Source organism: Cornus florida, unplaced genomic scaffold, assembly GCF_030987335.1.
Source record: "Cornus florida cultivar Cherokee Brave unplaced genomic scaffold, ASM3098733v1 CherokeeBrave_3.0.0_Hap2_Chr10, whole genome shotgun sequence".
NCBI lineage: Eukaryota > Viridiplantae > Streptophyta > Magnoliopsida > Cornales > Cornaceae > Cornus > Cornus florida.
This window is the reverse complement of record NW_026775580.1, coordinates 116,035,658-116,062,725: the sequence shown is the minus strand read 5'-3', so window position 1 is coordinate 116,062,725 and position 27,068 is coordinate 116,035,658. Positions and strand designations below refer to the sequence as shown.

At 35.4% G+C, this 27,068-nt stretch overlaps 1 protein-coding gene across 1 annotated transcript; it reads left to right on the top strand.

The window, feature by feature from the left end:
* Positions 1-1,562: 1,562 nt before the first annotated feature.
* Positions 1,563-4,090, top strand: LOC132277930 (heat shock 70 kDa protein-like). Its single transcript, XM_059779771.1, has one exon. It carries the CDS (start codon positions 1,795-1,797, stop codon positions 3,748-3,750), a length of 1,956 nt encoding a protein of 651 aa, XP_059635754.1. The 5' UTR covers positions 1,563-1,794; the 3' UTR covers positions 3,751-4,090.
* The last annotated feature ends 22,978 nt before the right edge of the window (positions 4,091-27,068 follow it).

Genomic DNA, 27,068 nt, shown 5'->3' with positions numbered 1-27,068 from the left:
AATGAGAAATCAAAGAGTAAGATCACTTGGGAGAGTAATGGGGTTGGTGGGTATGATAAATTAGACTTGAAACTTAATGTTTTCTTGGTTAAGCATGATATGGAGAATATGTATATGTGGGTTTTCAAGGAGAGGCTTGAAAATACATTGGAAAGATGCAGCTGAGATGTTAAGCGGTGTGCACTATTCCGGGATTTAGAGGTGTTTCATGTTGTTTCAGAACCAAAACTCTCATGGAAAACAGTATTATTGTTATAGTTATTTGTGCATGTATGTGTGGATAACAATATTATACAACTAAATAATGGAATCATATGACATTGACTTTATTCAAAATTGTTAAAGCTTAAACTAAATAAAACGAAAACAAAAATTTTCATCTCTTCATAAAGGGATGAAACTTAACAAAATTTAAAAACATTTAATCCTCAAACCCTTAAAGTAAACTCTTCAACGACAAATAAAAGTAAAGTTACGGGAATTAATTTTTTTTCAAAGGTTTCTATTTTTATTTGATAATTACCTTTTATTGTTACAGTAGGTGGTAATGGTAAAATTAATTATAGAAACTAAAAATAAGGTGAAAGTGATTTTGTGTTAAAAGGAAAGACCATAGGTGGGTTTGTAAAATGACCGTTAGATTTAATCTAACGGCCTATATAAAAAGTGTGGATTATTTTTCTTGCTCCACGGGGAGCAAGAGATCAGGACACTTCTTTATGTATAGTCCTGTAAAAATAAAAATGATAATTTATGGTCATAAAACCTTTTCATTAATAATATATATGACATTGATATAGATATTTGAAAGTTATGTAAAAAACATAATTTTCTTGTAAAACCTCTTTTAAAACAATTTTCACATTTTACTTGCTTTTTGTAAATTTTCTCATTTAGAGAGTGTATCTATTCAGGGAATTTAAAGAAAAAGTAAATAAGAAAGAAAAAGAACGAACTGACCTTTATTTTGTATATAAAAAGTAAAAAAGAAAGAAATATACCTATGAGATTTTGAACTATTTTAGTAATTTATCTAGAGACCAAATTAAGAATTGAGTTCACTTTAACTGGATAAAAATATCATTGTACTAAATCCAGGTGAAATATATATGACCAACTTTTTAACAGCTTAATCTCTAGACCTATAAAATTGGTTACAAAATATTTAGAGAAATGGCTTATTTTGAATTTGATAAAAATTAATTTAAGCCATCTCGTCAAATACAAAATTATGTTTTAAGTGGACTACAAATATGTCAGCGGATTTATTTTTATTTATCTTTCAACACTCTGAGAATGAACAATGTAGAAACATCTGAAATTTAGAAAAACACATTGTAGAAGAATCTATAAAACATAAGAAATAGCCACGTATAATTACAACTTGGCACCTCATCTACCTCTCCCCCACGTCCGAAAACCCCACCGTTTACCGCTAAAAAAAGTAAAAACTCATTGTATTCCCAAAATACCCCACCGCTCATCCAACAGAGTTAGAAATTGCGGTAACTTGCACACAATTGAGAGTGCTTTTATGTAACTTTAGCGCTGTGACACAACTCCAGAACTCTCCAGCGCGCTCTTCTACTCGCAGTCCCGAATATTCTCAGTCCTTCCTCAAAACACCTATATCTATATGTATATATATAGCAATTGAATCCGGACTCAACTCATCTTTGTAATACCGTGTTCGAAAGCAATCGATCAGCAGAAAAAACTCTTCTTTCAAATTCTTACTTTTTTTTCTCTCTTTAATTTCAAACAAAGAGCAGGTTTTTGTTTGAAGCTTCATCAATGGCTGCAAAAACTGAAGGCAAGGCCATCGGCATCGACTTGGGCACAACCTACAGCTGCGTCGGCGTATGGCTAAACGACCGCGTTGAGATCATCCCCAACGACCAGGGCAACCGGACCACGCCGTCCTACGTCGCCTTTACCGACACTGAGAGGCTAATCGGTGATGCGGCCAAGAATCAAGTCGCCATGAATCCATCCAACACTGTGTTCGACGCTAAAAGACTCATCGGCCGGCGTTTCTCGGACCCCTCTGTTCAGAACGACATGAAGCTATGGCCTTTCAAGATCGTACCAGGTCCCGGAGACAAACCCATGATCGTCGTCCGTTACAAAGGCGAAGAGAAAATGTTCTCCCCGGAAGAGATTTCGTCGATGATATTGTCGTATATGAGGGAGATTTCCGAAGCATTTCTGGGTCAGCCCATAAAGAACGCGGTGGTCACTGTGCCGGCGTATTTCAACGATTCCCAGAGGCAAGCCACGAAGGACGCCGGTCAGATTGCGGGGCTCAATGTGTTGAGGATCATCAACGAGCCCACTGCGGCAGCAATAGCCTATGGTTTGGACAAGAAAGCGCAGCGAAAGGGTGAGCAAAATGTGCTCATCTTCGATCTCGGTGGTGGCACTTTTGATGTGTCGCTATTGACGATCGAAGAAGGGATATTTGAGGTCAAGGCCACCGCCGGAGACACCCATTTGGGCGGCGAAGATTTCGACAATCGGCTTGTCAATCATTTCGTTGCAGAGTTCAAGAGGAAGCACAAGAAGGACATCGGTGGAAATGCAAGGGCGTTGAGGAGGCTGAGGACTGCCTGCGAGAGGGCAAAGAGGACTTTATCATCAACCACACAGACGACCATCGAAATCGATTCCTTGTATGAAGGAATTGATTTCTATGCCACGATTACTCGTGCCAGGTTCGAGGAATTGTGCATGGATTTGTTCCTCAAGTGTATGGAGCCTGTGGAGAAGTGTCTTCGCGACTCCAAGATTGACAAAAGTCAGGTCCATGAAGTGGTTCTTGTTGGTGGCTCGACCAGGATTCCCAAAGTTCAGCAACTCTTGCAGGACTTCTTCAATGGAAAGGAGCTCTGCAAAAGTATCAATCCCGACGAGGCTGTGGCGTACGGTGCTGCAGTCCAGGCGGCAATTTTGACTGGGGAAGGGGACCAGAAGGTGCAGGACTTGCTACTGCTTGATGTTGCGCCTCTCAGTCTCGGGCTGGAAACAGCCGGTGGTGTAATGACCACTTTGATTCCGAGAAACACAACAATTCCGACCAAGAAAGAGCAGATTTTCTCTACTTACTCGGATAATCAGCCCGGTGTGTTAATCCAGGTGTATGAAGGTGAAAGAGCTCGGACCAAGGACAACAACCTTCTCGGGAAATTCGAGCTCACTGGTATTCCTCCGGCTCCGAGAGGGGTGCCACAGATCAATGTCACCTTTGATATAGATGCAAATGGTATACTGAATGTATCAGCAGAGGATAAGACTGCAGGGGTGAAGAACAGGATTACAATTACAAACGATAAAGGTAGGTTGAGCAAAGAAGACATTGAGAAGATGGTGCAAGATGCAGAGAGGTACAAGGCTGAAGATGAGGAAGTTAAGAAGAAAATTGATGCCAAGAATGCACTGGAGAATTATGCTTACAATATGAGGAATACAGTGAAGGACGAGAAGTTTGGGACCGAGTTGAGTCCGAGTGATAAGGAGAAGATTGAGAAGGCTGTGGATGAGGCGATAGAATGGTTGGAGAAGAACCAATTGGCTGAGGTTGATGAGCTTGAGGACAAGTTGAAGGAACTTGAGGGGATCTGCAATCCAATTATTGCAAAAATGTATCAGGGTGGTGCCGGTGATATGCCCATGGGCGGCGATGACATGCCCGGTGGTGGTTCTAGTGGATCTGCTGGTGGCGCTGGCCCAAAAATTGAAGAGGTTGATTAAATCTGTCGTGGAGGTGGGTTTGGGACAAGCTTTAGTGGGTCTCTGTTTTGAGTGCTGCTTTGTTTCTTGGGCCCACTTTGTGTTTAGTTTGGAAGATATGTTTTGTTTGCTTTTTATTCCATACTTCAGGTTTTGTTCTCTTATTTTGATTAGGTTTCTTTTCTAAAAATCAATGTATATAGAGTTATGAGCTACTAGTATGTAAGAAAGTTTCAACTAATAAAGTAGTTTTTTTTTTTTTTTTTTTTTTTTCGATTACATATGGACTCACTTGCAGTTGTGAATTGCTACACATATATATATATTTGTCAATGGCTACATTGCTCACATTACTTTGTAGTGTATGTGAATAAATCACAAACCTTACCCCAAATACCTCTCAAATCTCCTCTTTATGTTCACTGCCACTTCCTTTATGTTCTTTTATAGTCACTTTCAAATCCCTAAAGAAGAGTATATATAGAAGCCATATGAGACGTGAAGCACCGTGTATTTTATATGTAGGATGTTGGAACCATTTTTAAGTTTTCAGTTTAGAGCAACTGTTGGATGATTGTTCATTGGGTGTGTGTATACAAGCAAGTTAAAAGAGAGAATCTTTGTAGTACAATCTATTACGAGAGAGTATACATTTAGATTCTTTAAAATATCCTACATAAAGAAGATCCAGTTCGTATGATTTTCTATATAACCAATTAGGGACAACGTCGATAGATTGAAAAGAACCTAGCACGAGTTCAATTTTTCTTTATTGTACTATTCGCATCACTAGATGGTATCTACTCAACAATTAGTAAGTAATTCGAATTCAGTTGGACTTCTTTTTATGCGTATCACTAGATAGTATCTACTGAACGATAAGTAATTCGAATTCAGTTGGGCTTCTTTTCTCCCTTAGGATGTATAGTATTTTCTAGGAAAATTAGGCAGTAAAATACAAGGGTATACAAAAAATAGTTAGAACTGGAGAAACAGTTCGAAGGATAAATAAATTTTTTTACATATAAATATATTACTATAAATATATATATATATATATATATATATATATATATATATATTTACTATATTATTATATTCCAACATGTGCATAAATAATTTCTAGTAATATATGTAATATATATATATTAACCGGTGTAGGGGTTCTTTTTAATTGGATGATAAACAATAATATAATAGTGATATGAGGAATACAAATATAAAGGAAAACAGAAGAGATGCTCAGTGTAGGAGGAGGAGAATAAGATCAACTATCAAGATAAAGATGGCGGTAGGACAAGCATACAATATCTTATGACAGCTTTCCTTTTCTGGGGTTGGGTATTCCTTCATAGGCCAGTGCTATTTATAAATCTGGATTTAATTGGTTATTACCTAATGGTCCCTTCCGTGCATGGTCCCTCGCATGCATTACTCCCAATCTGGATTACGTGAGTAATCCTGGAGATTTAGGAGTCTGAAGGGTCTACTCCTTTCCTCGAGCCTTGTCCTATGTTGCCATGTCACTTCTCCCTTAATCAAGGGCATTAAATGTTGCTTGCCCGTCGGTTGGTCAAGCCTGACACAACATTAATTGTAATTTTAAGGTTTGCTGTCATGACATGTATAATCCCATCATCTTGTTAATTGGGCCTTACTGAGAGCGAAGGCACCTCTTGACTTCTCATCCACCAATCCAAGATCCTCTCAAGCATAGATTCCTATAGCACGAAGACCCTACATTCGTCTCGTGCTATATGCAATCCCCTGATGGCGAGCCCTTAGAGCTCCAGCCTTTCAAAGCAATATTGTCTGGTGTAACACCAGGACTCGAGGTATTCGAGAGTTGGTCTCTCGAGACTAGATGGGCCTGGTGTGGTGCCAGGGTTTAGGATGCTCGATGATCGGCTTCTCGAGGTTTATTGGGCCTGGAGTGATTCCAGGGCTTTGAATGCTCGAAGTTTGATCTTTTGAGGCTTGTTGGACCTGGAGCGATGCCAGGGTTTTGAGTGCTCGAAGTTCGATCTTTTGAGACTTTAGGGGCCTGGAGTGATGCTAGGGTTTAGAGTGTTCGAAGTTCGATCTTTCGAGGTTTGGTGGGTCTGGAGCGATGCCAGGGCTTAGAGTGCTAGAAATTTGATCTTTCGAGGCTTAATGGGCCTGGAGCGATGCTAGGGCTTAGAGTGCTCGAAGTTTGATCTTTCGAGGCTTGATGGGTCTGGAGCGATGCCAGGGTTTAGGGTGCTCGAAGTTTAATTTTTCGAGGCTTGATGGGCTTAAAACGATGCCAGGGCTTAGGGTGCTCGAAGTTTGATCCTTCGAGCCTTTTGACTTTTCAAATTACCACGGAGGATTTGGTTAGGGTTGTATTGACTTGTCAACATACCACATAAGTTTCTAATAAATGACACCCACAACTGGTGTGTATTATTATTTGTTGAATTTTTATTTATATGTCGATAAATAATTTTTACTATATTTATAGTAATATACGTACTATATATATATATATATATATATATATATATATATATATATATATATATATTAAGGAAAATAATAATTTTAACGACATTTAATGACTTAAAACCGACACAACTAAAAAATACTAACGTGGCAAGTCACGTAATACCACATAATAACCATAAATGTTCTCTCTTGTTCTCTCTCCTCTGGTAGTGGCGACCTAGTGATAGAGATCCATCTTTGCATTATCCCAAAATCTCAGAGATCTTCTTAGTTTCCTTTTCTGCTCTTTCTATTATATCTTTTTTCTCTGTACAAGTTACTCATGTGTACATATTTTTGCTTAAAATTCTTTCTCTTTATAAAATATCTTTTCCATTAAAAGACTTTGTTACAGGAAATGAAATTTTTGACGGCTTTCTCATAATCTTCAACTATAGTTTTCACCCCAAGAAAGAAAAAAAGGAAGGGAAAAAAAAAAAAAAAAAAAAAAAAGAAGTTGGGTTTGCATATTTATTTTGTTTCTTTTTTCCGTCATTTGGATTTTTTTGGATATCAAGAACAATAATTCAGAATTGAAGAACTGGGGTTCATGAGTTAACCGGGTCTCCATAACTCATTTGGAAAAAAATGAAAATAGAGAAAGTTTAGAAAGGGAATACATATGAATATATATATATATATATATATATATATATATATATGTAAACATTTATATATAGAGAGAGAGAGGGGATGAAAAGACTTAGGGGCGTGGGTGAAGAGGAGAGAGGCGTGTTTGTTTCTATTAAGGGCTCCACTAATTACAACATGACACTTGGAAATCAAGGAGGAGTTGGTACTAAATAGGTTTTTTTAAGTCGGGTGAAATAGCAGTGCTCATTTTTTAATGGACCAGCATGTGCTCGGGGTCAGCTGACTCGGCCTAGACAATAATTACCATTTACATTAGGGTTAAAATCACAAAAATCCCTCTATACTTTCAAAATCGTGCGTAAAACTCCCAGTTGAATCAAATAGGTCCCTGAACTAATAAAATTTGTCAAATTATCCCAAACCCGTAACCGACTCGATAACTAAACTGTGAAATGACAAATTTGACATTACTATTTAATGTTAAATTAAAACTTAAAGATAATTTTTTAAATAACATTTTACCTTTTCATTATTTAATCCAAATTAACCAACACGGCAGCGTTTTTTATTTCACGTACAACTTATATAAATTGTACGTGAATCCATATGTATATAAGTTGTACGTGAAATAAAAAACGCTGTCGTGTTATATATATATATATATATATATATATATATATATATCAATAATCAAATTTTTTCGAACTTAAATTTATCGCTGCCAAAAAAAAAAAACCCACCTTAAACCAGAACTGTTACCATATTATATTACTCGAAAGGAAAGAGCAAATTTATGTAATTTGACCGAATGAATAGGGATCTAATTTGAGAGCCCGAGAGTGTAACACCGGCGAAGGGATATATCTCTATACCTATAAACAGGTCAAATTTTAGAAAAAAAATTCGGCAACCCCCATTGGGAGAAAAAGGGTCATATGTTCTTGCTTAATCGGTGCCGGGTTTCTTGGGTGTGCTACAGAAAGTCGGTGAGTGTCTTGCCGCCGATATGGACACCTCCTTTAAACTTGAAGAACACAAAACCATATGTGATTGGAACGAAATATGGAGGGAGTAGATCGACGTATTCGGGGGAGAAGAGGTGTGGGGTTGTTAGATGTGGCGGTGAATGCAATCAACAGGAGAAAACAGGGGAGGGAGAACACGTTGTTATTGTTGCTGTTGTGGAAGACCGGTAAGTGAGTCTTTGATAGACTACGATCCTGCGTAGTTGGAGAACGAGTCCAACCACTGTGAAGGTAGCCTTCGTTACGATAGTCTCGAACAGCCGATTAGTTGATATATATAGCCACAATATCTAATTTAGTGGGGGTGGAGAGAGCAAGTTGCACCCCTCTTTTCTCAATTGCCATGGATGGTTCCCCAATTGTTGGAAGATTGTAAGAGGATTAAAGACTTGGGGTCAAGGGCAATAATAAAACAATCTGGCGTGTGGTTTTATTGGTAGTTTAGTTGCATAATGTCGATTGTTGCTACCATTTTTTTGTTAAATCTCAATATTTACTCTGTTTAAGGAAAAAAAAAATTGCTTGCTTTATTTTTTTTTATGGGTCTGGTTTTAGAGAGAGAAAGGTATAGAGAGGGCTGAAGAGGAATAAGATCACCATTTTAAGGGTTAAGGCGGCATTTTTGTAATAATTTTTAAATTTTAATTTAATATTAAATAGTAAGGTTAAATTTGATATTTTACAACCCATTTAACGGGTGACGAATTTGGGGTAATTTGATAAGTTTTGTTAGTTCATGACCTATTTGATTCAACCGGGGGTTTTATGCGCTACTTTGGAAGTATGGGGGGTTTTGTGATTTTAACCCTATTTTAAATGTTACAATCCATCCAATGGATGGAACGTGTTTGGGTTATGGAAAAGGATTCAATTTCTCATTGCTATATTTGTTATTACAACACTTTCACTTTAGGAGTGCAAACAATTTTTTTTTTTTTTTTAAAAGAATATTATTACTTTGAGAATACACAATTGTTTGTGTTTAGGAGCACTAAATTGGTGTTTTTAATTTATAATTGAAGAAATTTAATACAAATTTTGTACTAAATTTCTCTTATTCCAAATCTAAGCCACTCATTCGGTATTCCAAAACAAAGCATGTCATTATTTCAAAAGTACAACATCATTACTTAAGGAAAGTGATAATTGTGACGACAGTGTTTTCTATTTCCCTTTTCGATTTTCCGTCGTGAATTTTTTTAATTAATTAATTATTTGATTTATTCTTTTCTTGTATGTGATACCCCTCGGATCCGAGACACGGGTTGATCAAGTCCGACCCGAGTCCGAGGGATATCAAACAATTAAAGTATTTTAAATCGAACACGGAATACAAAATTGTTTAAGAAATAAAAATTTAAAAGCTGAAAGGAACTAGAAATAAATATCTTCCAAATATAATTATAAAAATCCAAACTTCAAAACCTCTGTAAGTTTACAACTCGGGAATCCATCTATTGGACCCCTTATAAAATTTTCAAATAGGAGTTTAAATCATAGAAATAAATTCTACAGCTAACATAGAGAAGATTCCTACATAGTCGGAGGAATGAATATCTGTATCTGCTCTGCACATCCAAGCTCTAACCCTGGAACTGACGAATACCTGAAAAATAAAGGAATGGGTCAGGCCCACATGCAAGTCCTGATCTACTACAATCCAAACAGTAATCCGATACGCAGATACATCCTAGGAAGACTCAACCATATCTAGAGTAGTCCATATATGTATATAGTGCACACTAATAGGACGCTCGCTAGTCCAATAGGTTTGTCTCAGCCTGAATAGAAGGCAACATGCAAATACGCACCCTAAGGTGGGCATGAGTACCTAGACCTACCAGGGAACAATACCTATGTCCAGTTATCCATCCCAAGCGATATACGCTCCCTAACCAACGACTCTGAGACTCATGCCCATATCGTGGTACCATAACATATATATATAATCCGTCTAACCCAAGGTATGCCATTTTATTGTTTATTGAATTGACATAAGAATTTTAATCCAGTTTAATCATTCAACTTAATCAGTCGATCTGACTTAAACACAACCAACATTTAATCCAGGTAGTCATTCAACTTAATCAGTCGATCCGACTACACACAAACACAATTAATCCAGATAGTCTTTCAACTTAATCAGTCGATCTGACTAAACAAGGTTTAGGATTCAATATTTTACAATCCTTCCCTTAAATCCAATAGGTTAGGTTTGCGTTTTGAGCTAAACCATCCCTAGTATGACACCGTCCCATACCGGTCCATATACATCCATATAAGTAGGACTTAACCTCTTTATGGTTAATCCAACTCATTCCAAATTAGGTAGGATTTAGTGCTTGAACTAATCCATACCTAGTATGTCACCGTCCCATACCGGTACATACAATCCTCCAATTAACATAGTCGATAAAACAGTAATAGATGCAAACCAACTATACTCCAGAATAAGCATTTAATATAACCTATCAAGTTTAGGATCAAATTATGCACCCAATATAAAGTTTAGAAATCCTAAACCAATTCCTTTAAGCTGATAAAAATTTACTGAGCATTTAAGTCCTCCAAACTGCGTAGTTAATTGAACCACACTATATAATCAACATCCATCCTCCAAAATATGTATCATTATAATTTGATACATATATATCAATAATAAGCATTCATTATAGAGCTTAAACAAAATCAATATTTCAATAATGTAATCTGCAAAATAAGTATAAACATTCACATCCTCCAAGTTGTCCGTATCTGCCGTAGTTGAATAACAAGGTGAAAATTAACTTGATTCAACACAAATTCAGTTAAATTTAAGTAATTAATGTTACTTATAATCCTATTTATATATGTTTAACCCTAATTAAATCATATACAAACGATCCTCTAAATTCTCTAGTGTAAACAGTTTAATATTCAAGGTGCAACCGGTAAATTCCTTGCCTAATTGTGCATTGTCCAATCCTTAATTAATTTTTGAATTTATGTTTCTGTATTGTTTAATGGATCTACAACACTTGTATCCATCCATTAATTAAATTCAAACCATTTAAAACACCCCACGTAGCCAAACAGTACACTAAACCAAAACTGAGCGCATCCGGGTGAGAGCACTGCTCAAATTGCCTCAAGAGCCGGCTCTGGACTATTGGAGCCGGCTCCAAAACAGCCAGGAGCCGGCTCCAATCCTTTAGGAGCCGGCTCCAAAGGCTTAGAGGCGGCTCCTAGGTTTTCTGGAGCCTGCTCTTGCTCCTTTGGACACCGTCCTCCGTTCTTGCTTCATCTTCTTCGACTCCGGTAACTAACAGAGCCTCTGGAATGTTTTAATCAGTTGTTCTAGGGTCCACTCATAGTTATAGATTAATCCTAACCCACTGATATGCAACCATGATTTGAACTAGACTCAAGTTTGGAAGCCACAATTACAGAACGTTCAAATAGCAACCTTAAGCAACTTACAACAGATTTATTTTGTAAAAATCAAAACTGTTTTAAGATCTTGTTCCAGGCTTTAAACTCACTCCTAGATTAGTTACAAAGCATCCCACATATAATTTACAACCTTAGTTTACCACAACCTGAATCACAACTATAGAAAAAAACAGATTAACAGAGAAGCAGAAATAGGCAAAACAGTTATCTTACGAGTATTTAAATCAGACTCTTATATGCATAAATCCATGATATTATATTTGTTTACAATTGTTTTAGCCTTTATTAAGTCCCTGAAGTCCTCCTAGGCATGCACAGAACACAGATTAAAGAGATAGAACAGAACAGAAACTTGCCTTCAGTTTCAGGCTGTGGAACTGCAGACCTCTGTCAACTCCGGCAACGATGGTTGTCTTAACTCCCTCTGTTGCTCCTAATTCAATCCCCAACCTTCTCCTTGAATTCTTTCTTCAATCCCGAAAGGTTCTCTTTGAAACTCTCTACAACTCTCTGTTTTTCCCTCTCTGAAAACCTGATACGTGAATGCAGGTTGTGTGATGTTTGTTTGCTAAACCCTAAACCCACATGAAGAAATATATTTATAGGCTTAATTCTCTAACCCTAATCCGTATATAGCTAGAGCCCTAATGCAAACCCTTAGTCGGCCCATGCAATTGTCCAAGTTACAATACATGGCGACTTAATACAACCTAGGTCGGCTACAGTAACTCCAACCCTAACTGATATATACGTAAATCAACTTAATTATATAATTTAACCTTTAAATAACTTCCACAGAAATATAATCCTAATCGAAAATAAATTAACATTTAACTTAACCCAATTCAAAATAATCCAATAACAAAACAATAATATTAATAAAAGAAAATAATTAATTCAAATAAAAGGACAAACAAGTAGATAATCAATTATCAAGCAAATAATCCAATAAAATGACACATAATAAAATAAAATGCAATTAAATACAATAATTAAATTCCAGAACTATCCTTTTAAAATTAGGGGTATTACATTGTAACCTTGGGGTTTTGAGTTCGGATTGGACTTCCGACTTCACGTGCATCTCTATTGTTTTATTTCCATGAAATACATGTTTTTACTTTTGTAGAAAAGCATGCTAGTTGCTTACTTTTCCGTAAAGGATATGGATGCATAGTTTCCTCAGAAACATTTTGGTTTTTTGGGATAATTGTGTAATTATTATTTTGTAATTCTTTTTCCATTTTGTAATTTAATTTGCAAGATATTTGGAGGAAGGGTTTTTTTTGCAATTTTCAAAAAGAGTGTGACACTTCCACTTGTAGGCAATTGTGTGGTGACACTTGGATGCCTTGGATAATGACACGCGGATGGTAGAGATTCACCCACTTGGTGGCCTGTGATTGGTACACTTGTTGGCCTTGAATGAGTACAAGTGTAAGGCTTAAATTAAGCCTTGAGAGGATGCTTAAGATAGTGACAAGTGTAGGCTTAGGATGTAATCTTGTGAAGGGGCCTAGATTGTGTTTTGCCTTTGTGTGTGAAAAAGGTAGTGTGTGAGTGTGTGTTTTTTACCAACAATGTGAGTGGAGGAATACATATATTTTTTTTTTGGCTAAGTTTTCTTCCTCTCTCTCTTGCCTCCATTGATGAACACTTTGACCTAGCTTTGTGACCTTGATTTTGGTCTCTTTCTTCTCACCTTTTGGCTTAGTCTTTAGAAGACAAAAGCTTCCTCTTATCCTCCTCTAGAAACCCTTGAATGGTTTTTGATTTAAAGCTTGTTTGCCTTGGCTTATAGAGATTCAATTCTCTATTGAGGTAGGGGAGTTTATATTTTAAGTGTTTTAGTGTTGTTGGGGTTTAATATATGTTGATTACATGCTTTTGAGTTGATGTATTGCATATTAGTGGAAGTTCTATATGTATGACTTAAGGTTTTATAATTCAAAGCATGTTTAGTATATTTATATATTATGAAGAAATATATTATATTTAGTAACTTATTAATTTCTATAGAATTATCTTGTAGAATGATGTATTCTTGTAGAATATTAATTGTGTATATCTTGGAAGCTTAATATTATGTTGTTGTATACTTAATATTTGTAGCTTGTATAATGGTAACACGATGTAATTGATTTATAGTATACTTGTAGTTACCTTGGAAAATCTTTGTTTGACTTAACGTTTAATGGTTAAAAGCATGCTTAGTAAATATATATGTATTTACTTGTTATAAGTAAATTGTTCCATTTACTTGATTATTAGATTTTAGAGACTTGCCTTGTTGAAATGATAAACTCTAGTGGAATATCAATTATGTTTACCTTAATGAGCTTATTACTAGGTGGTTGTATGCTTAGTAAATGAAACTTGCAAAGGGTAACTTGATTTAGTTGTTTTATACTATGATCTTAGCGTGTAACGAATTGCATATTGAAGATTCGACATATTGTATACAATTGCAAGTGTAACGAATCACACATCGAAGATTCGACATAGTGTATGCCATTTTAGACATGAAACCTTAAGACATGGCTTGTGTGGTTTAATCCTATTTGTGCTTGGTAGGTAGCTTCAAGCATTGTTGTTAAATATATGTTATGAAGTTGTTGATTTTGGAAAGCTTGTGGGGACATAAAATATGTGATGGCTTGGGTTTGGCTCTAGTATGGGAAACAAGAGTTTTCCTATATCATAAGTGCGCACTAGGAAGTACCTTATGGGTTGTAATTGCCCGAAACAACTTACTTAGTCTAGAGACCACATGTCTTAACTTTTCCACCTATTTGATTTTGCATTCAATTCAAAGTTGTTAATTGTTGATTAATTGTAGCTTGTGACTTGGTGCATGAGATTTCATTTTTGGTTTAGTATACTTGAGTTTGTATACTTGTATGCCATGCATATCAATATTGCTTAGTATACTTGTGAATGTAAATATATTTGTATATATATTGCGTTTCCGTTTCAATATTGTTTAGTGTACTTGTAGATGTATATTTGTTTATATTGAGTATTTAGTTCCAATATTGTTAGTATATGTGATACCCTCGGATTTCCGGATGCGGGTTGGCCAGGCCCACGCCCGATAACCCGAGGATATCAAATCAATTAGCAATTTAACGAACACAGAATACAATATAGAAAACTGGAATGAATAAAATTTTACTGAAAAGAACTAAAATGAAAATCCTTTAATAGAAAAACCTCCTAACAAACTTTCTATACAAGAACTAGTTTGAATACACCCACTTTTCCTATACATCTAATACAACTCGGGAATCCATCTCGTGGACCCCTACTAAAAATTCCAATACTGAACATGAACAACTGTAAAGAAAAATAAATGCTCATAACGAGAAGAAAAAATACTCCTACGTCGTCAGTGGAGTGAATAATTGTATCTGCTCAGCACGATCAATCTCTAAGCTTAGAACTGACGAACACCTGTAAAAATAAGAGTGGGTCAGGCCCACATGCAAGTTCTATCCTAACTGCAATCTATACAGTGACCCGATACGCAGATACACCCTATATATCTCAGCAATAGCTATCTAGTCCATACATATATAAAAAACCACACTAAGGGACATTCACTGGATTATGTAGGGGGTCTCAACATGAATAGAAGGCAACATGCAAAAACGCACCCAAAGGTGGGCATGAGTACCTAGACCTAACAGGGTACAACTCAACCCACTATATCCAGCTACGCATCCACTGCATACACGCACCCTAACCAACGAGTCTGAAACTCAAGCTCGTCTCGTGGTACCATAATCATATATTTAAAATTCGTCCAAACGAAAGTATGTCATACAATTCTTTGTTGATCTGACATAAAACGTATAATCAGTTAACCACTCAACTTATTCAGTTGATATGAGTTAACTCCAACCACAGTAAATCCAAATGGTCACTCAACCTACTCAGTTGATCTGACCTCAACCACAAACATCAATTAATCCAGATAGTCTCACAACTTACTCAGTTGATCTGACTTAAACAAAATTAGGATTCAATATTTTACAATCCTTTCCTTTAATCCAATAGGTTAGGTTTATGCGTTTTGATCTAAACCATCCCTAGTATGACACCGTCCCATACCGGTGCATACAATCCTCCATATCCATGTAATTGACAGAATATATATTAACTCCGCAATTGAAATCCAAAACCATGTAAAAATTACAGACTATAATAAATAGTACAGCAACATAATATCCAAAACCAAAAGCCAAGTAATTGCAGAATAGTTCATATAATACTTCAGCAATTTCACTTCAAAACTATTATCCAGTTAATTGTAGAATAATATATACAATTTCACAATTAACATCCAAAACCATGTAAATTACAACATATAAATTAAAGTTTAGCAATTCACAGTCTAAACCAATATTCAACTAATTGCAGAACTGTGTTTAAAATTCAGCAATTCAAATCCAAGCTTATAACCACATAGTTGCAGGAACCGATTTAATAATCCAACAACTAACATCCAATGTATGTAAAGATCAATTATGATAAACCATTGACTTCACCATGCATTTAAAATAAGTTTTACAATCATAATATTGTCCAAGAAATTGCTTAAAATTAATCATAGCAAAACAGTTCCTTTTATCCGTCAATGGCATGCTAAGTTGCTTACTTGAAAACTGTTTTATTGTTTTAGCACCGAGTCATAAACCATGCCACAAGTGATCTATTTAACACTTAATCATTAAGTTAAGACCCTAATATACTCCCAGTATAGTTTAGAAACACTTAAAACCATCCAAACAATGCCCAAAAACTTCTGAAAATACACCCGTGGAAGAGCTTGCTCCTAAAATGGAAGAGCAGGCTCCAAAATAACCTAGAACCGGCTCTAAAGGAACTTAGAGCCGCCTCTTGCTGGGGTAGAGCCTGCTCTACTCTCCTAGAGCCGGCTCTACTCATGGGGGAGCCGGCTCCTCCCTCCATGGAGCCGGCTCTCTCCCCCTGTGAGAGCTTCGATCCGTTTCTGATTCAGTTCCGTCCTTCTGCTTCTTCTCCGGCTTATTTCTACCCTTCCGTTGGTTTCTAAAACTGATCCTAAGGGTCTTATTAATATCCACTAGCATTCCCAAGGTTTGATTACAACCATTTGAATCAATTACATAGATCAAGTTTGCCACCGGACTAGACATGCTTTAGAGACAACACTGAAACTATTTTGCAATAACAGTTCTATTCCAACCCCTCTGTTACTCTTCCATTTCAGATCTTAAGAGTCCTATAACACCCCATAATCATCCCCATGAATTATTTACAGAGGTTAAAAATAATTACAGAAACTAAAATTGCTAACAACATAACACGCTTAAAACAAAAAATTGAAACAAAACTTGCAAGCATTAAACAGAATTAATTTTTAACATGTAAAGATCATCAATATAACTTATATTAAGCATGTACGTTCCAATTCATAATTACTTAAACCCTAGAGACTCTCTAAGTGCACAGAACACAAGCCAAAGAGAAGGAGAAAGGAAAGAAACTTATCTCTTTAAAGGTTTTGATTTGAAACCTTTCACCATCTTCTTTTTAGGTTTTTCCGGCGACATTAGTTCATTGAACCTCCTCTGCCACCCTTGGTTTAGCCCACAAACATCCCTTAACCTTCCTCCTTAGTCCAGCCTACAATCCTTGGCCAAAAACTCCCAACTGTGTCTCTCAGTTTCTCTCAAAACTCTTTGTATTTTCAGTGTGCCGTGAATAGGGTTACCCAACCCTAGGGAGACGTATGATATATATATTTATAGACTTTACTCAAAACCTAATTCCAATTAACCCTGGTCGGCCCAACATAAATCTCAAACGAATTAAAACAAAACCCTAGATGATAATCACACACTTAATTTATTAAAACAGTTATGATATGCTAGAAAAATAATTAATAATTACAAAAAAAAAACAAAAATACAATTAAAGACAACAAGCTATTTAAATACAATAATTAAATAAAATAACAATTTGATACATAAACATACAATCACAAAATCAATAGACAAAAAATGCACATAGAATGAAATTTAAATCCCAATTTTATCCTTTTTAATTTTAGGGGTATTATAGTATACTTGAGCATGTATACTTATATATTACAGTTTTCATTTCAATCTTGTGTAGCTTGAGATGATCCCTTAGTCACTTTGTGACACAGACGTTAGGTGGAATGATTCCTTGTATTGATCTATATTAAACTTGCATGGTACTTGAAACTTTAGGGTATACGCATGCACTTCTTCCTACGAGTAACTTGTTTACTCATCCTAATTGTTTGGGTTATTTTTCAGGTACGGATACCTTGGTTTGGGATGCATAACATCCCTAGGTTATCTTGTTTAATTTGGAGTGCTTTGATGTATTTTCATGAACATGCAAATGTTAGCATGTATCGTTTCGCCTTTTTAAGTTGTAATGCATAGTTAGACTTAATATGTCATTTTTGCCTTGAAACATGTAACATGTACCTAAGTACACTTTTTGACTCTTATTTTATGTGTTTGATATGTGCCCAATGGCCAAATTTCATTGGAATTACATGTATGCACTAAGTATTGGAATTTACTTTTTAAAGGTAATATTGTTAAACTAAGGGTTTTAATATGCCATTTTTGCATCGGACCATGTATTGTGTGTGCAAATTACTTTTTAAGGCTCATTTTAATATGTATGAGGCGTGGCCAAGGGCCAAACACCTTTTCGATCTCATGTATGTCCATAGTTTCCATTTTTTTTTACGTTTTTAGGCCAATTTGTGGAAATTGAGGTTTGGCATGTTACATTTTGCTAGGGGTTCATTTAAAGGCCATAGGCCATTGCAACACACTCAAATAGGCATATTACGTTTGCGTGCATAGCCCTTTTTGCACACAATATCATTTAGCACAAAATGAGCACTTGACGCAAATTGCATTTTTAAGGTTTTATGCAAAAATCTAGTTTAAGGGCATTTCGGAAATTTTTTTTGAAAAATAATATTTTCTTTTGACATGGTCAGCTAGAAACATGATTTTAAAAGGGGTTTATTCTTTGTGATTTTCCAAAAAAAATTGTTTTGATATTGAAAATAGCTCTCTATTTTGGATTTTCTAATCCGAGTCTGTAGATCTCGATGGATCCAAATCAGGCGATTCTTGAGTCAACTTTATTAATTTTTCGTTGTCTTTTGTGATACCCCTCGGATTCGAGACACGGGTTGATCAGGCCCAGGCCCAAACCCAAACCCGAGGGAATATCAAACAATTAATATTTTAAAAACGAATACAGATGACAAAATGAATTAAGAATAAATATTACAAGCAAGAAGAAACTAAAATAAAACTCTTTAAAATAAAAAATTGAATCCCAATAATCCAAACACCTCTAATAGACTAAACAACTCGGGAATCCATCTCTAGTGGACCCCTAATAATCCAAACTGAAAATAATGATAACTGAAAGGAACATCCAAAAATAAACTATGGAGAGAGTCCTGCATCCTCGGAATAGTGAGTAGTAGTCTCTTGTGATACCCCCGGACTTTCGGATACGGGTTGGCCAGGCCCACACCCGATTACTCGAGAATATCAAACCAATTAGCAATAAACGAACACAGAATACAATTAAGAAAACAGAAATAAGTAAATTGCTGAAAAGAAACTAGAATGATAAACTAAAACTGAAAACCTCAGAATAAAATTTTATAAATAAATAAATATTCTGATACATCTAACTTCTCTAATTCTAATACAACTCGGGAATCCATCTGGTGGACCCCTAATAAAACCAACACTGAGAAATGAACCACTAGAAAGGAATCCAATGCTAAATCATACATGAATAGCCTATGTCGTTGGTAGAGTGAGTAGTCGTCTTTACTCAGCACGAACAAGCTCTAAGACCTGATACCGTCCGTTACCTGAAAAATAATAGTGGGTCAGGCCCACGAACAAATTCTATCCTAACTACAATCCAAACAGAAACCCGATACGCAGATACATCATAGATGTCTCAAACATATCTATATAGTCCGTAAATAGATATATACATATAACCACACTACAGAACTCTCATTAGGCTATGCTGAGGGTTTCAACCTGAATAGAAGGCGACATGCAAAAACGCTCCTAAGTGGGCATGACTACCTAAGCCTAACAGGGCAACCAACATAGCTAGCTACGCATCCTACTGCATATACGCTCCCTAATCGTCAACTATGAAACTCAAGCCCAGATCGCGGTACCATAATTTATATATATAAATACCCATCCAAACCAATGTAATGCCGCTCAACAGTTTGTTGCCATGACATGACATAAAAATTAGGAATTAAATGTTTTAATTAAATCCCTATCCTTCCTATTAACAGAAGATATAAACAATCAATCCATATGTTGTTCAACTGTTTTAGTTGACAGGACACGAAATCATGTAGGATTTAACTGTTTTAGTTAATCCATTCTGTATGTATGAATGGATAGGAATTAGTATTGTGACCTAATCCATCCCTTCGTATGACACCGTCCCATACCGGTGCATACATGCAAATGATCCGTAAATGATGCAATATTATAAGCAGTACATCAAATAAAGTCCACATTATCCATATTGTTGATAAACACAGAATTTAAACAAGTCATCAACTAAAAATCCAGAATCCATCCATGTATTAAACGAGACAAAGTTTATTAATTCGTCAAGTTATATTCCAGCATCCATCCAGATAATTGATAGAAAATATATATTTAATTCTTCAATTAATTCCTAGCCAACGTCCAATTAGATTGACAGAACCTAAGTACTAGTTCAGCAATTTAAGTCCAAACTTTAATCCAAATTATTGCAGTGTAGCGCTTAAAATTACCGCAACTAAAGTTCCAAGCTTAAATCCATGCATTGCAGAAAAGTATTATGTATTTCAACAATTAATATCTAGGATATGCATAGATCACACTTGTTAATTAAATGATCCTAGAATGCACCTACAACCAGATTTATAAATATATACATACTCCATTAAATTGCTAAAACTAAATTAAGCAATTAAACATCTTCCATTCGTTAACAACCTGCACTGCTATATGCCTTCCTACAGTTAAATCCCTGAGTACAAAGGCATTAATTTATTAAAAGTGACTCTAGCATAGCATGATATAATGTTTGGAATCCATGTTCCAACTCTTTTTAATTTATAGACCCAGTTTGCACAATTAAATCCTTTCGGTCTGCTAAGTCAGTAAACTGCCTGCGACTTGACTTAGACTTTCCTACAGTTTAAAACATTAGCCTATAAATTAATTTAATGCATCCTAGGGCTTTAATACTCTATGATTTTAATGTTACAAACCATTCCAGTAGCCTAAACACAGTTCTGAAACCCACAGTTGAACCAAACAAGACCCAAACTGCTTCAGAACACATAAAAGATCATAGAGCCTGCTCTTAGAGACAAAGAGCAGGCTCTAACCTGCCTAGAGCCGGCTCCTACAACCCTTGGAGCCGGCTCTAATAGAGTGGGAGCCGGCTTTTTGCTCCCAGAGTTGGCTCTCCCTCTTGAGAACCTTCTCTGCCCACTTTTCTTGCTCTGTTGCTCCGTTTTGACTATTAGCTTCATCTTCGGCTATTCCCAACCTTCGATTCATCTTTAATACTGAGTTTAAGAATCCTATTTACGCTCCAAGAGCCGGCTCTCCCTCTTGAGAACCTTCTCTGCCCACTTTTCTTGCTCTGTTGCTCCGTTTTGACTATTAGCTTCGTTTCCGGCTATTCCCAACCTTTGGTTCATCTTTAATACTGAGTTTAAGAATCCTATTTACACCCAATATCATCCCCATGACTTGTTCATAATAGTTCAATTCAATTACAGTGTTTAAAACCTTAACCGATTAAACATGCTTCCACTCCAAACTGCAAACCAGAGGTACAAGAATTTTAACAGAATAATTCCACACATATAGACATCTGATTTAGCATATAACAAGCATGTATAATTTAATTAATGATCAATTAAAACCCTAGAGACAGTCTAAGGATGCACAGAACACAGGCAACGGGAGAGAGAAAGAAAAGAACTTACCTTTACAGTTTTGGATTCAAAACTCTGTTGCCGTCGTTCTAAGTTTTTTTGGCGATCCAATTCACTATTAAATCTCCTATTGCTCCATCTTCCCTTCTCCTGCGTCCATCCTTCAAGTCACGGCCAAACCCTCACCAAAGTTGCTCTGTTTATTTCTCACAACCTCTCTTCGTTCTTCTCTGTTCTCTCTCAACGTAAATAAGGTCTGTGTTTACTAAAACCCTAAGGTGACATACTGTTCTATATATATATATAAACTTAACTGAAACCCTACTCCCTGTAGGATTAAAACAGAGCCCTAATCTAAATCCTAGTCGGCCCATAAACAAAGCTTACGTTTAAAATCTATGTCGGCTACACTTAGGTGACGTCTAAAAACTCACTAACCTTAATTACAATAATTTAAACCCAATAATGAAAATAATGCAACAAATAATAATTTAAACCCAAATAATTACAAATAGGTCTAATTATTAAAGTAAGAAAAAATTTAATTAATTCTAATGTCACAATTAACAATATTAACAATTTAATTCAAATAGACACAATTAAAGAAAACAATTCATTTAAATAAAACAATTAATTAAAATACCACTACTCAAATAAACAATTTGACACATAAGTACATAGTCACAAAAATCAATTTATAAATACACATAGAACCAAATTTAAATTTCAATTTTATCCTTTTGAAAACTAAGGGTATTACATCTCTGCTCAGCACGACCAGACCTAAGTCTGGAACTGACGAATACTTGAAAAAAAAATAGAAATGGGTCAGGCCCACGAACAAGTTCTAACCTATTACAATCCAAGCAGAAACTCGATACGCATATAGATCCTAAGCAATTCAACAATAGCTAATAGTCCGATACATAATTATATCCACACTATAGGACTCTCACTGGATTACGGAGGGGTCTCAACCTGAATAGAGGGCAACATGCGAAAACGCACCCAAAGGTGAGCATGAATACCTAGACCTAACAGGGTATACCTCAACCTCATATATCCAGCTACGTATCCTATTGCATATACGCTCCCTAACCGACGACTCTGAGACGCAAGCTCAGATCGCAGTACCATAATATATACTTAAAGTCCGTCCTAACCATAAAAAGTCCAATTAGTCATTCAGCTTGTGCAGCTTCTTTGACTTAACATAACTCACGAGTAATCCGAGTAGTCATTCAGCTTATGCAGCTTCTTTGACTCAATTATAAGTAGGATTTATTTTGATATCCATTCCCTTACTCCGTGTAGGTAGGATTTAGTATTTTAAAACTAATCCAAACCTAGGCATGCCACCGTCCCATACCGGAGCATGTAATCCAACATCCACAGTTGACAACACATGTAATAAATGTAATTATCAACTATATAGTATATCCAACAATAATCCAACATCCACAGTTGACAATGTGAGTAATAAAAATAATTATCAACTATACAGAATATCCAACAATCGACAGTAAATCACTCAATTGTAAACATCAATTGCTTCACATTAAACATGTTAAAACTTTGTTATTTAACAAGTCTATTCAACACTCCTCCACACAGTTCCATGATGGATAATACAAACCATGTATATAACCCTTAATTAAATCCAAGTAAGCATGACAGATTTTTTTACAAATTTACATACTTATCCTATAATACTACACAGGTGTTCTGGAGTGAATAAAACAGTTAATATAAGTATACATCTTTCATCCATTATAAGCATGTAGTTCATTTTATACTCCTGCATGCTTATAGTCCATTACAGAACCATGATCATAGCCTAACTCCATTCCCAAATAAAACTGCTACACCTAAAGTGGTGTAGTTTAAATCCTAAGTCTCTAAAACAGTCTACCAGTTTTCTTAGAAATTGTAAAACGTCCAAACAATAAAATTAATTGGTTGAATATGTATTAACAAGCCCTCTGAAGACATAAGTTAAACTCAGACATCAACCACAATTCCCATTCATAGCTCCTACACACATCTACCATGTCAGAAACCAACCCAGAACTTACAAAAACTAAAAAAAAACTAAACAAACGCAAGGAGAGCAGGCTCCCACAAAGTGGAGCCGCCTCCAATCATGGTAGAGCTGGCTCCAAACATGGTAGAGCCGGCTCCTAACCATGTAGAGCCGGCTCCATCATCCCTTAGAGCCGCCTCTTTTTCCCCCTCTCCCCTGTCTGCTTATTTCGTCTCCGGTTGACTCCACCACTTCCGTCCCTCTCTGTTGCAGCTTCTAACACTTTTATTTATGTTCAGTCCTACCCAGAGAGAACCCATCTACCTCCTTTATGCATTGATTACCAGTAATTTAAAAGAACAATTACACAGTTGAACACAAGACAAACAGTTTACAACAAGTTTCAACACATACTGATGTAATGAGTTCTAAACATGCATAGTCAATTATTTTCATTTAATGATTTCCTGGAACTACTTAGGCATGCAAAGAACACGAGTAAAAGGGAAAGAGATGAGGTTAGAACTTGCCTTTAGCATTTCCTTGTTGCCCTCCTAACTTCTCCCCTTGGCAGACCTTTCAATACTCTACTCTCAACCCTCTGTTTATGTGTTTACAAAACTTAGGTTACGTCTATGAACTAAGTGCTTTGATTGTAACCCTAGACCTATATTATTATGATGTATTTATAAGCTTTAATCCCTAAAACACTAATCCTTGTAAGATTAGAGACAGAGCCCAACTCGGCCCATAAACCATCCTGTGATATAAACAACGTCGGCTACCCATATAAAGTTTACACCTAATGTGACTGAATATATGCAACAATAAACAGACACGTTAAGGCAAAACAATAATGAAATTTAATTAAATAAACTCAAATAAAACAATTAATTAATTAACTTAAACAATTAATGCAATTAAAATTAATTAAACAAATAATCAAGTAAACTGACAAATCATTCAAATAATAATAAGTAATTCAAATAAATCAAAGAATCACAATTAACCATTAAAAATTGCAATTAAATAATTAATGAAATTTCAGAACTATCCTTTGTAAAATTAGGGGTATTACATCTTTCCAATGGTGTGCTTGGTAGCACCCATATCTGTTTTAAAATGATCATTTTGCCCATAGGGTTAAACATTTCCGTTTTTAAAAAGTCGTTCCCGCACTTTATTTCTTGGGTTCCATGACTTCATGGAAAGTCACATTTGGGTCCTGGGATGATATACATCCCTAGAGACTTCGTTTATGTTTTTCATTTCCCATTCCGGATTCATTATCGGGTCAATCTTCGCATCATCACAGGACGCACTGGCTTGTAAAACCAAGGTTGTCACAATATTGGCGCTCCAACAAACTCCTCCGTGCTCCATCTATTTCTTTTAGTAAATGAAATGTCTATGTTGCCCTCCTATTTTCTAATTCAATCATGAAACCATTTATCTTGAGTTGTGCTCCATTATCTCTTGTCCTCCTCATTCTCATTCTGACATCTTCTTTCATGAGATATTTTCACAAACTAGTTTATGCAAAAATAACAAGTCAAAACAAATCATCAAATTTAATTCTTCTAATTTGTAAACCATAACTTTATAAATTTACATACCGTTTATTAAGATGGATTGAATGTTTTTTCTTTTATTTTTTTATCTGGCAATGGTTATAGAATTATGAGTTAGTGGGGGTTAGGGGGAAGAGGATTCGAACCTAGGAGCAGATGGGGCACTTAAAGCTTGTTCCTTTACCACAGGCAATACCGCCACGCACATGGATTGAATGATTGATGATCACTGATAGTGAATCTAACATACGACATTTTTCTCATGCTTATAATAATTGCTATTATTCTTGGAGCTAGAATGCAATGGGTATTTGATAATTGTATTTATGCTTAATTCATTATATATAATGCAATTTTACAGATTGGTGAGATTACTTCATCTATCTGTGAAGCCCGTATTTGTGTGCATAAAAAAAATTCAATCAAAGGTATTTATGAGCGTCAGAAATTTAATTGAATTAGAAAACTAAATATATATATTTTTTAAAGAAAACTAAATAGATAAAAACATCTAAATAAACAAAGAAAATGGCATGGAGGTCATTTTCTTTTTTTTTTTGGGTAAAATAAAGTTGAAGTGCTAGCAAAGATTGTTGGAATGCCTATGTCACCTCCCTTAAATAATGCAAATTTTGTGTATTGCTCAAAATAATTACATTTTTCATGTTATAAAAATTTTACATTTTCAAAATAAAAGTGTTGTATATTTATAAGAAAATACAATACAAATTTTTTTATTTATCCTCATACCCACTAAGGATTTCCAATATTGGAAAATGCACCAAATAGTTAGTCTTGATGGTAAAATAAGAAGTTAAATAATAAAAAAAGAGTTGATTAACCCAATAAGAAAAAAAGAACCACTATTAAGACAGCTTAACTTGTCAACAAGGAACCACCGCCACCACTATTATTAATGTATATCTTCCTCTCACGTAGGGTTGTAAATGAAGCGAGTTATTTATGAATAGTTTGGGTTCCACTCATTTAAGGCTTAACTTGGACTTATTCGTTAAGCAAACGAGCCGAACTCGAGTTCAATTTCTAAACTCATTTAATAAATGAGCCGAATTTAAATAATATTGGGCTCAACTCATTTAGGTTCATGCATTTGAGTTTGTCTAGACTCGTATATATTTGTTAACATAGACATGTATAGGTTCATGATTGTGTTCATATGCATAGGTTTGTATAAGCTGATGAATGTAAGCTTGTATAAGTTCATGAACGACGTAAAATGATATTGAATCCGAACTCGAATGAATTTTATTATTAAATTAACCGAATCCTAACTTTTCAAAATAATAACGAGTTGAGCCCGAACTTAACCTTTCAAGGTTGTTATTGTTGGGAAACGTGCAAGTTTTAAAAACTTTTCGAGGGATTTTGATTCATAGATCTTGATTCATCACATAGAGACAAGTTTTATGCAAAAATAAAAATATGATGTATCATTCAATTAATGGATTGAATACTTACATCAAAGGTCTGAGTAAACCTTAAAACTTTCCTCTAAAGTGAATGTTCTCACTTATTGTAGATCCCTTACCAAGATGCCTTCTCCTTGGATCTCCATCTTCTTGGTAATTATTTTGCCTTTAGGAATCACTCATAAGCCTCCATGAATTACCTTGGAAAACTAGGCTTGTGGGAGCCTCTATTAGATGAGACCATAAACCCTAATTTTCTAGAGAGAGAAAATTTATTCCTTTTTCCTTCTCATAAAAATCACCCCCTAAAATATACATAGACCATGTATATTTATAGGCAACATAAAAATAAAGAAAAGGAAACAACAAATCCTTCTCCATCTCTAATTCATGTGTCTCAAATCTAATATGATTTCAATATCAAGTTGGGCTATGAGTGAGAATCCATTGGGCCTATTATTTTATTGGCTACAATGAATTAATAATTGGCCCGGTCCATGGACCCAATTCAATTAATTCATAAATTAATTTCTACTCCACTAAAAGAAATTAATTGAACTCCAATTAAATAATAAATAACCTCTAAGTCAATATTGCACTTTGACCCCTCTATGCATAATTAGTTATCGGATAAATATAGCCATCAATCCGACTACTTAATTAATATATTTATTTTGGTACCTTTGATTATTTCTGACTCGATCACAATAAAAC